The sequence below is a fragment of the Raphanus sativus genome, chromosome 2, assembly GCF_000801105.2.
Source record: "Raphanus sativus cultivar WK10039 chromosome 2, ASM80110v3, whole genome shotgun sequence".
Classification (NCBI taxonomy): domain Eukaryota; kingdom Viridiplantae; phylum Streptophyta; class Magnoliopsida; order Brassicales; family Brassicaceae; genus Raphanus; species Raphanus sativus.
The window spans coordinates 27,233,064-27,244,668 of NC_079512.1; the positions used below are offsets into that span (position 1 = coordinate 27,233,064).

An 11,605-nucleotide genomic window follows, 5' to 3' on the forward strand; every position below is an offset into this window, starting at 1 on the left:
TTAATAAGATAGATGTCTTTTTCTACGTAACGTCATCATCCAAATACTCTATCTTGTTCCGAGTGCAATAATGAAAACTACTTGCAATATAAATGAATCATTCATGTTATTTATTTTTAATAGCAAAAAAATAAAAAAAAAATCAGTAGAATTTCAAGATATCGCGAGCAAAAGATTCGACCATTTAAGATTCATTTAAAAAAATGGACGATTAACCTTCTAGGTGCGTGCATTTGCGTGCTTGCAGTAATATTATATACACCGGTCAATCAAAACGAAGAGACGTAACATATTCTATATAATATAATCCCTAGTAGATATCTTTAATTTGTTTAAAGAATGACAAATATGTAAAGTATTGGCAAGGAGCAGTAAAACACATCAACAATATCAATAATATCAACAAGGGACTTGAAAACCAAACTCAGAAATTTCCCACACCACAAAAGAATAATATAAGAAACTTTATAATGTTTGCATGTATGTAAAACAACAACAAAACATGTTAATTGATGAATACACTCTTTAGGACTTGAAAAACCAACAACAAAACATGTTAATTAATGAAATGGATAAAAATATAAGCATGTGGCTTTATGAAAAAAAATACAAAAAAGGCTTAAGGCGACAGATTGGCGTTGGACGAAGGTAGGCTCATGTGGGCTTCTTCTGTTCGCCATATCTACGCACGTCATAACTATTTCATTTATATATTACTTTTTCTAATAACCAGTTCTGTAAGAAAAAAAAAACAATTTAAATACAGGCTCTTTACCGATTGGACAAAACAGGATTAGAGCTTTTGTTTTGTTTCGTTTTTGTTTTGTTTCTCAGCGAAATTTCGATATTGTTTGCATCCGCTATATAACAATATCGTCACACACTAAAAAGGTTTCGCCTTTGCCACTTTAATCCATCAATGGAGGAAGACAACAAGCAAAGCAGATTCAGAAAAATATGTGTCTTCTGCGGAAGCCACTCTGGTCACAGGGAAGTTTTCAGTGATGCTGCTATCGAACTCGGCAATGAACTCGTTTGCTCTCTTCTCTTCTCTTCATTGCTTTTCTTTTTGTTTACAATAAAAAGACATGAACTTTTCGAAATATCAAATTAAGACATCAACTTTTTCAGAAAAAAAAACAGAGCTTTTACTCTGTTTTTTGAATACCTAAACACGAAGTTTTAAGTTTACTTGCTCGTTTGACATGGCTTTCATACAAATGGGGTTTGTGGTTTTGTTTGTGCTGTATATATATATATATATATATAGAGAGAGAGAGAGATTTTGAGGTGTATGTAATAGGGTCTTCCTCTGTTTTTCTGAATGTGTTCTCTTTGGAATGTGTAGGTGAAGAGGAAAATAGACTTGGTTTATGGAGGAGGAAGTGTTGGGTTGATGGGTCTTATTTCCAGGAGAGTTTATGAAGGTGGCTTCCATGTTCTCGGGTTAGTTCTCTTACGATCTCCTTTCATTTCTAAACTTCCTCTAAGGGTTTCTGATTGGGTTCTACCTACTTGCAGGATCATTCCCAAGGCTTTGATGCCAATTGAGGTATGTATCTTCTTCTAAAATCTCAACTTCTTCCCGTAAGTAGCAAACTTGGACTTGATTTTTTGGAAGTTTATTTAATGATATGAATGAATGTGTTTCAATGTTGGAATATGGATTAAGTTTTGGGAGAGGACTAAGAAGAGTGATGACTAATATTTTTTAACTTAGATTTTGATGATTTCATGGTCTGCCTTTACCATATCTTATGACTTGGGTTTCATCAGATATCTGGTGAGACTGTTGGAGATGTAAGAGTGGTTGCAGACATGCACGAACGCAAAGCTGCTATGGCGCAAGAAGCTGAGGCCTTCATCGCCCTCCCTGGTGAGAAAAAAAAAAGCTTTTATATACAGAACCAAAGCCACTTTGTGATGATGAAAGTTCTAGTTTATTACTATCTAAAACCACTGATATTTCTTTTTTTTTTGTCTCAGGAGGTTATGGAACTATGGAGGAGCTGCTGGAGATGATAACATGGTCACAACTTGGTATCCACAAGAAAACGGTATTCTACCAGTTTACTTTGCAATGTCAAAAACATGCAGAGAGTATTAGTTCTTAAGTTGATTTCGTTTGGGATTTGTTTTCTTGCAGGTGGGTCTATTGAATGTTGATGGGTACTATAACAGTTTGCTTGCTTTGTTTGACACTGGCGTTGAAGAAGGTTTTATCAAACCAGGCGCACGTAATATTGTGGTTTCTGCCCCAACAGCCAAAGAGCTTATGGAGAAGATGGAGGTACATCTTCTTCACCTTCTTCTTGTTCTGTGATTCCACCAATTTTTTGTTTCTAAGACTTTGTGTTCATCATATTCATGACAGGAATACACTCCTTCACACAAGCATGTTGCGGCGCACGAAAGCTGGAAAGTTGAAGAACTTTAGAGCTTACCCTGGACAACAAAGCAAGCCTCAATGGTGAAGTGAAATTACATTAGTATTGCTTAGCTTATGCCTACTTCCATTTTAAGTTTAGCCTGCAGAATCCAACAATGTGTGTATAAGAAAAACTCAAATCTTGTTGCAATTTGAAACAGCACGTTGGGTCCCTAATCTGAAAGTGTTGCTGATTTTGTGTTAGTTAAGTTTGGTTTCTTGGGATGTTCTGTATAAAGAAGTCTCAACCTTTTTTGTTTGTTGTTATATTTGTTATGCTAATTTTGGTTTCCCTAAAGAAAGAAAAAAAGGAATCTTTATGATTGAGGGTGATGCAGAAAAATCCCACAAGTGTAGTCGTATTATAGTGAATGTCCATTAGAATAGGAGTGTGTGGTCGCTTTTGTTTGTTTCATTCGATGGCTTACAAAAAATGTGAATGATGTGTGTCATTGATGATGGGTTTCTTCCTTTTTGCTAAGTGGTGCCTTTTGTGGTGGGGAATGATTTTGGATATGTTTGTGTCTCTCTCTTTCTTCTACGTTGGATCATTGATTAAGCCAAACATGTATGTGATGGTCTTCTATTGGTGCGCGGATTTTGGATTGCTAACAATTCGGATTTGAAGACACCCAACTAAACTTTGTCACATGGTCATGCGGATATGAGTCTATTGATTAAGACCCATAAAAATTTGGATCCGTACACTTAAAATCTTCTTTTTTAAGCGAATGATTATGTATTTTTTATAAATTTAGATTAAAAATTTGAATTACATAGAGCATTCTTATACTCCGTAGATTTCGAAATAAAAATTTTGAATTACATATTTAGCATTCTTATATTTGGATTCGTAAATCATCATTGGTCAGAAATGTTAATGCAAATACTACATGCTAGAATTTGAATTAAATAATTCATTTACAATGATAATATTTTACTGATGATAGATATGTTAACGTAATAATGAATGCATCATACGGTAGATAGATCAATGCAAGAGAATGGTATCTTATTTTCCTAAATGAGGATTTGTTTCAGATCATAAGCTCAATGCTAATTCCTATAGAGAATGAGGATGTTTATAGAGTGGATAATGCATAGATGAGAAACACGAACCAGTGGTTAATATCAAGTCTGCAAGGGTAGATTTCTCACCAAGGAGTAAGATTCCTAGTTAGACTATATATTGGGATTAAATTTGAGGGATTCAATGCAATACTATACAGAAGAGTTGTGAAGAGGGGCCTAATGAAATACCTATCAGAACAACATTTTGTGCAATACATGTTCAGAGATCAGTAAGTTATAATGTCAATACATGAAAATGCAATACTATGTTTTGTGTGTTCTATCTAAATTTTGGTGTTCATTTTCTTCAATGAGTGAAGAAGATACTTAACCTCTCATACTGCAGTATGTGTTACCTGAGTTTATCTTCCATGTATGGTACAATAAACTAAAGACTTATCCTTATGTGATTGTGTTGATTCCTTGTTAACAAAAAAAAACAACATGTTTGTTTGATTCGTTTTGTCTTTTTTATTTGTTTTATTTCTAGTTACTTGATTTGTTTGATTGCTAATTTATTTTTAAATATGGTAAGTTTTTGTATGTTCTTTTGTGACAATGAGTTTTACCGGCTTTAGTTGTTGAATAAATCAGTTTTTTATTTGATGATGATGGAGTTCTTACTGCAAACGGTTACTTCAAAATATATGATGAATTCTATAGAACAGTAATCACTTTCACTCTGTTATTATTAACAGAGCAATATAAAGAGTTGTCTTGTCTTTGTGGCTCTTACTGAAGATTAAGAAAAGGATGATAATCGTTCTCAATTCAGTCTGAAATATGGTGTTTTAAATTAATACGAAGATTATCTCATTTGAGATTCAACTACTCCATAAGCAAATATAGAATTTTTATATAAAAGTTTTTAGTCATCCATAGACAAAATAGATATGTTTTAGTTTATTTTGGATCTTTAGATGTACCTTTTCCTACATTTGTTTTTTTTTAGTTCTCACTGTTTAGGATTTTTTTAGAATGCTTAATAATACAATCCAACATTTAAAAAGGATTGATCATCGTTTTATAGACTAGTCTAGGATGTTCAATAGGTTTAGATATCTCATGTTAATCAAAAAAATAAATGTACATCATCGATTAAGCCATTGGTTAATTTAAAGGTGATGATAATAAAAATATTACTATTTTTAATTCACTTTTCTAGAATCACAATAAAATACATTTCTATTGAACGTGTTTTAGTTAGTAATAATAGGGTTTAACAAAGATTTGGTCAATTAATATTTTTCATTCACTTTTTACTTTTTTAGAATCACAATAAAAACATTTGTATGGAACGCGTTTTTAGTTAGTAATAAAAGGGTTTAACAAAGATTTGGTCAAAGATTGATGTATTCTTTAACACATTTTAAATTATTATTACCCCTTTATAATGAGTGCAACAAAACTATTAGTGTCTGCTTACCACCAACCACGAAGCCTTTTCTAAGATATTAACAAAAGAAGAAGATAGAAACAAAACTAAGTAGACAAGTATACATCAATTAGCAAGCACACATCATCATTGTAATGTGTAAACACACAAAAAAATAGAAATATAGTGTTATGAACGAATGCAAATTAACTAGAAGAAAGCAAAGAAACTTAAGATCAAAACTGAATTGATGCAAATACTTATTTAAACTGTGGTGTGTATATTGATTATGTGAATAAGTAAGTTTACAATCTCCTAGACTCGTATCTAGTCCCAAACTCCATTTTCTTTTTCTTCTATGGAAACATCATTATTTTAAAAAAATATCAATATTTTAGAAAAAAAATTTTTTTATAACTTTACAGATGTTAATCATGATGACGAATCTATTTCCTTTGGAATACTAACATTTTTATTAATGCACAAAAATTTAAGAAATTTCTACAATTAACTCAATATCTATCTTTTTAAAACAGAAATATTGTATTGAACCTAATATTTATTTTGTAAGTTTTTAAATTAAATACATTTTTCTATTTTATAGTTAAATCTACATTAAATTATTAATGTTCATTTCTTTATACTATTATCTTTGTTTTCAAACAGTATAGTCATTTCTTTTTACTAATATCAATGTTTCCAAACAATATACTTTTTATACTACTATCAATGTTTCCAAACAACACAATAATTAATCTTAGTTATTTTATATTTTTCATTTTTTCTATCAAAATTTTGTAGAAACGTCATAAATTGCAAAACATGGAATTTTATAATTTGGATTAAAAACTACAAATTATGAAACTACAATAATTTAAATCAAATTAGATTACATATTAATTATCCATCAGTTCAATCGGTTAGTCTCGGATTTTGTGATTTTTTTTAATATGTATATTTTAAAAATCTAAATTGAATTTTCGGATCTCCGGATTAACGGTATAATCACAGGTTCGTGTTGAATTTAAAACCACTGATTTAAAATAACTAAGATTTAAAATGAAAAAAAATATTTTAAATACACAAACTCTTTCATATTAACAAAATATTTGTTAGGTTATTAGTGAAATTTTTCATAGTAAAATATTCCGCATCCAGGATTTAGATTTAGCATATAGTTAAACTTCAGTCAACAAGTCCCATTAGGTTTTTCAAGACGGTGTATTCATGTGATCTCCATAATTGTTTTCCCTTCAATCCAATGTAAAAACCATTAGTTAGACAGTTTCAAATAAATTCAATCCTCATATTGGATTCCATTTGTACTCACATAGTTAGTATCAGTTTAGCATTTGCTTGTCAATTCATCAAGCCCATCAAATTTTACCCTGATTAGTTACTTAAGCCAATCTTTGACTACCAAGACTTTTTTTTTATATAATCCAGGTATCCGTACCTCTCATTTAGTCCGACTATTCTATCGCGTTTAACCGGAACTTGCGAGGAAGGTTTTGGAGACCAAACGGAAACCATGTTAAATCTACTGTACCGGGACTCGAACTCGTGATGACAGACACCTCAGCCGAGATTCTTTTACCACCGACCAAGACTTCTTCAGTGTTGGCATCTTAAACTCGATGATGAATTTAGTTTGATGTCTCAAATCTTTGAATAGCTTTAGTTTACTAACGAAATAATATATATCTTTCTAAATTAATACCAAAAAAATTCTAAATTTTAGGGGGAAAAATAGTATATATATTTTAGTGAGGGGACCGAAAAGTAAACTAAAAAGCTGAATGGGAGTGTGGGATTATGATCAACGTGAAGGAAAAGAAAAATAGAGATGGTACTAAAAGACTAAAATAGTAAAAAGACGCGAGTGTGTCACTTCATCGTCAAACATAATTGTCTCCCTCAGTTTTGACGTATGTCCTGATTTGGTACCAAATATAGGTTATCCCCAACCTAATTTGATGTTCGGTTTCTCGTGCAGTATATATCATCTCACACCCATCTTTTTCTACCTTGAAATTGGTTAGCCTGTCATTTTCACTCTAAGGACGACGACTATGCTGATCCGATATCCCCGGATACTGAGACGGTGCCTCCTTGGATACCCCGAATCCCTGTCTGCCAAATTGATGCCTCATGGATCAACAATGGCAGGGTCAGTGGCTTAGGATGGTGTTTTAAGGATGGAATGGACAGAGAACATTTTGGGTTACGTGCTTGTCATAGGAGTCTTTCGGCTCTCCATGCGGAGATGGAAGGATTACTATGGGCGGCCACCTGCCTGCGAGACATGAGGATGAGATCCGTACGGTTTGAAACGGATTGTAGGGACCTCGTGGAGATGATGGCCAACCCGACGGACTGGCCAGCCTTCGCGACTAACATAGAGAAATTCCAAAGACTCCAGGGAGACTTTGAGGATGTGAGTATCTCTCATATTCCGAGAAGTCGGAACGAGCGAGCGGATGCTCTAGCCAAGAGTGCACGGTCCAGAGGATACCTCTTTTCCCACATAGATCAGACCCAGACAGATGGAGATACTCCTAGGAGGATCGGCTCGTCTGCTCTCCAATTGATCTAGGCCTAGTTGGGTTGATGACAAAAAAAAAAAATTGTCTCCCTCAGTTTTGACGTATGTCCTGATTTGGTACCAAATATAGGTTATCCCCAACCTAATTTGATGTTCGGTTTCTCGTGCAGTATATATCATCTCACACCCATCTTTTTCTACCTTGAAATTGGTTAGCCTGTCATTTTCACTCTAAGCACCGACAACTTATTACTTGTACAACATTATTTTTTTTTTCCGTCTAATAGATTATATTAATGGGTCTAGACCCAAATTCGAAATACAAACAAAAGCCTTAAAAAAGGCGACCAAACCACCACAAACAAAGCGGGCCTAAAAGCCCATCCACCCTAAGCCCACGAACTTACGACGCCACGTGCCGACTGAAGCTCGTCGAACCTTCCACGCGCTGCGCTCTATCACGCGCCTGACACGTCTCCACTCTTCACCTTGAGATCCGAAACATCACATCACAATTCAAATCGTCGGTGCTTGCCGGAGAGATGGAACTACTACCGTTGCGCCGGATCTCAAAAGGTTTGGAGCGCTTGTACCTCTCGTCGTCGCCTATTCTACCACGGAGAGCTTCACCGGAATCTTACTGCGCTCTCCTCAAGACTAAAAATAGGCACCCATCACAAACTTACTTCGCTTCTTTCGTCGGAATAGGTCCCATCGAAACCTCAGACCGACCGACCGACGCCGAAACCTCCACCCACAAGAACCGGAGCATAGCGAGCCTCCATCTTCCAAAATAACTAAAGCCGACCGTTCACCTGAAAAAGGAACCACGGCGGTTACAAGAGCCGAACGCCCACCTCGAGAAAAGTGCGACGCCGGAAGCCGTAGAACTACTAAAAAAAAACCGAAAAAACTTAGACTAGGAAACTACTAATTGAATACAGGAGGAGAAAGCTAGGAGGAAACCGGGCCGACGGTGACATAGGAAGCCCACTCCGTCGGCCGGCCGAATGAGAGCGACGGTGAACTTTTTTAGAGAGAGGAGGGAAGTTTTTTTCTCTCTTCCAACTTTTATGTGTGCCGAATGAGAGCGTACAACATTATCTTTTTTTCCCAAGATATTATTAATTAATTTAGTTATTATAAAAATATTATTATTTGGTATGGACAAAAAGAAAAGAAGATCATGCATGGAAGAACTAACTTTTTAAAGATATATCACAAAATATTTAAGCTTGGATTTGGAAATAGAACTCTGTTATGAAGCTTAGACTAGAGATAGAGCGCTGGAAGTATTAAACCGAACTAAATTTTCCAATTGGAAACTGAATCAAAAACTAGGGCCACATAATAAGGGGAACTCATATTCTGCATTTCAGATACCAAAAGTAACGTCAAAAAATGATCCAAAGCTCTTTGACTTTTTTTCAACTGATCCCACAACTAGAATATCAATAAGATGAACCCCTGGAAATCATACACCTTTAGTCCACAGATTCGGAAGAAAAAACTGTGTAAAGCCAAACGTGCCTCTCTGGTGTGTTTATCAAAGTCTTCAGTCTTTCTCTTTTGATGGGGCTGATAAGAGATGGTGCAATGTTGCTGCTTGTATGACCGCACTTGGGTTTGTATCTTTCGATACGTGAGAAGCTGTCCGCCTTGTGCTGAAACCTCTTTCTAAACTGGTCTGTCTGGAACGCCGGAATGACCGCGGAAGATGTCTGATAAGTCGTGATGAAGTCACAAGTAACACAACACCTAGCATGATAAGTAACCTGCAAAAAAGAAAAAGTTTCAAGATTCTCCCATCATCCACATATAATTCTTCAATATTGTTCTAAGTTCATGCACATAACCCTATGTGGAGCTCTTTTTCTTTTTTTGCAATTTTTTATCAGTGGTAAAAGAAAATGGTGAGTAGAACTTTACCATCCCAGGAGAAGTAAAAGCCGTCCTGATGGTGAAGTGGGCAACTTCTCACCAAGAGCAAACATTCCTGCAACCACACCTGTTACAATTGACGCCACAGCAGCGCAAGTGGATACTACAATTGCTCTCCCATGTTTTAGTCCCCGAGTCTGGTAAAGTGACAAAAGAAGAAGAAAAAGACTATAGCTATGATGAATTAAAGATACATTCATTCTATACACAACGGTGCATTCCTCATTCAAATGCAGATAAAGACTGAGGACATAGGAAAGCCTAGCAAGCACAAATTACCTGGTAGAAAAAACCTGTTCCACTACAGCATATACTAATCGAAATGCACATGGGAATGAACATTGCAGAAAACCCCTGCTCCACGAATACAAAACCCATCTTTGATACTACAGATGCCATCCTGTGATCAAACGAGGAATAAACTATTATCAGCTATGTAACACAGCTTCGAATACAGTTCAAATAAAGTTTGAAACGTTTCTGCAGACACATCAGCACATTGGTCCGTACATATTTCAAAACCAACAGCAAATGTTACTGGATACATAGGAGGTAACGATAGGTGAATATCATAGGCTAGGTACTTAAATCCAAAACGATAATCTCTTTCCAAATACCCGAATAAAACCCCAGATTCCAAGCCATATATGATTTCTTCCACCACTTCATATTCCATCTGCACACCAAAATAAGGCCAAGTGCATTTGGTAGGAGGAAATATAACGAAAATGACATTAGAGTTGATACAAGCTCTTATCGCTCCAAAGTTCAGACAGTTTAGAGGATGATATACCAGCTCCTGCTCTCTGCGCTGGCGTTTATAGATATGAAGCCACGCATTTAGTAGTACCTTGTTGCCAAAATTCAACACACATTGTCATTATCACACCAATCAAGTGATACTATCCTCTGATAAAGATGTAAGAGAATATATTAAATCACACTGTTCTGATGGACAGACTTTGAAACGAGATATACAAGTAAAAGGAAAACCCTAAGTCAACATAAAGATGAACAGAGGAAGAATATCTAATGAAACACCCCCATAGATGAAAGGTACCTACAAACAAGAAGGCAACAACAAGTGCAAGCCAGAGCAACTGGAAGACAGATATCAAAGATGCTTTTTGCTCCTCGCCACCAGCACCAACTCCTACAGCAGCAGAAAAGACAAATCTGAACTTTTTTTCTTTCTTTCTATAATATCTTAAACATCAGCTAACAACAGTAAGTAGAAAAATGAAAACCTATGGTGCCAATGCCAGCCATGGTAATCCCAATCCAGTCAAAAACATTCATGACTTCCTTGAGATAAAAATGGGAAAAGACGGAAAGAATGGCAAGTCCACATCCAGAGACTGGTTGAACAACAGATACCTAGAGAGAGAGATTACACACTCAGAAGAGCCAATAAAAGGAATGTGTCATGAGGGATCAAAGCCATCCAAATATAGTTACAGGGGCAAGAGAGAGTGCCCTGAGCATCAACAAAGCCCCAAAAATGTCCATGAGGAAACCTAACGCCCATGGTTTGTTAACAGCATATGCTCTTATCACCTGGCAAAAATGATATGATTCAAACGAAACGTGAGCTTCCCATATAATCTCCAATGTGTTTGAATCACAATATGGATCAGAATGCTATAGAACAAAGCAATATTTGAAGAAACCAAAGTTAGACTCCGATCCAACTCCGAAATACAATCATTTTCTAATCGAATCCGAGCAAGAGATCCGCCAAATCAAACGGGAATTGAGCATGCGATCGCGAGAGAGAGAGGAGACCTTGAGCTTGAGGGAGAGAGGAGGGAGGATGATAGTCCCTTTCTTCTGAAGAACCTTGCCGATATTGTTACCGGCGGTGGCCGCAAGCGTCAGGCAAATCGACTCCCACATTATCCGATATGCTCTCTCAAACGCCGACGAGAAGCTCCGACTCTCAGTTTTTTTTTTGTTTTAATTAAGAAAAATGATTTTGACAAGAAACCCCTCCCATTGTGTGTTGTTGACAAGCAGCCGTGCAGTATAAAATTAGTAAACTAGTAATGAACCTGTTGTAAAACTAAGTGGGGAAACGTGTTTCTATTATTAATCTCGACCAGAGGTCTTACATATATATATACATCAGGTAGTGTTTATTCTAAGTGGATAAGTACAACAGTCGATAAGCATTATCTACTGCGGTCGGTACGGTTCTGGTCGGTCCGGTTATGTCGATCACAATCTGGTACATAACACTCCCCCT

At 35.8% G+C, this 11,605-nt stretch overlaps 2 protein-coding genes across 2 annotated transcripts; one reads left to right on the forward strand and one right to left on the reverse strand.

The window, feature by feature from the left end:
* Positions 1-798: 798 nt before the first annotated feature.
* LOC108842406 (cytokinin riboside 5'-monophosphate phosphoribohydrolase LOG8-like) lies at positions 799-2,622 on the forward strand. Its single transcript, XM_018615308.2, is given in 8 exon segments — positions 799-1,033; positions 1,349-1,446; positions 1,522-1,552; positions 1,777-1,876; positions 1,987-2,057; positions 2,147-2,290; positions 2,375-2,434; positions 2,436-2,622. Coding segments are annotated over 8 exon segments (657 nt in total). The 5' UTR covers positions 799-919; the 3' UTR covers positions 2,475-2,622.
* Positions 2,623-8,770: 6,148 nt separating this feature from the next.
* On the reverse strand, positions 8,771-11,350 carry LOC108821124 (probable magnesium transporter NIPA9). Its single transcript, XM_018594175.2, has 9 exons — positions 11,146-11,350; positions 10,819-10,917; positions 10,608-10,737; positions 10,425-10,513; positions 10,154-10,210; positions 9,978-10,036; positions 9,640-9,760; positions 9,349-9,497; positions 8,771-9,194 (listed from the first exon to the last, which is right to left on the reverse strand). The coding sequence occupies exons 1-9, from the start codon at positions 11,254-11,256 to the stop codon at positions 8,975-8,977; spliced, it is 1,035 nt and encodes a 344-aa protein (XP_018449677.2). The 5' UTR covers positions 11,257-11,350; the 3' UTR covers positions 8,771-8,974.
* Between the last annotated feature and the right edge of the window lie 255 nt (positions 11,351-11,605).

Coding starts and splice junctions, on each gene's coding strand:
- LOC108821124 (XM_018594175.2), bottom strand. CDS start 11,256: ATGTGGGAGTCGATTTGCCTGACGCTTGCGGCCACCGCCGGTAACAAT. Junction 10,738..10,818: donor GGGCACTCTCTCTTGCCCCT/GTAACTATATTT, acceptor CTCTCTCTCTAG/GTATCTGTTGTTCAACCAGT. Junction 9,195..9,348: donor CTTTTACTTCTCCTGGGATG/GTAAAGTTCTAC, acceptor TCTTTTTTGCAG/GTTACTTATCATGCTAGGTG.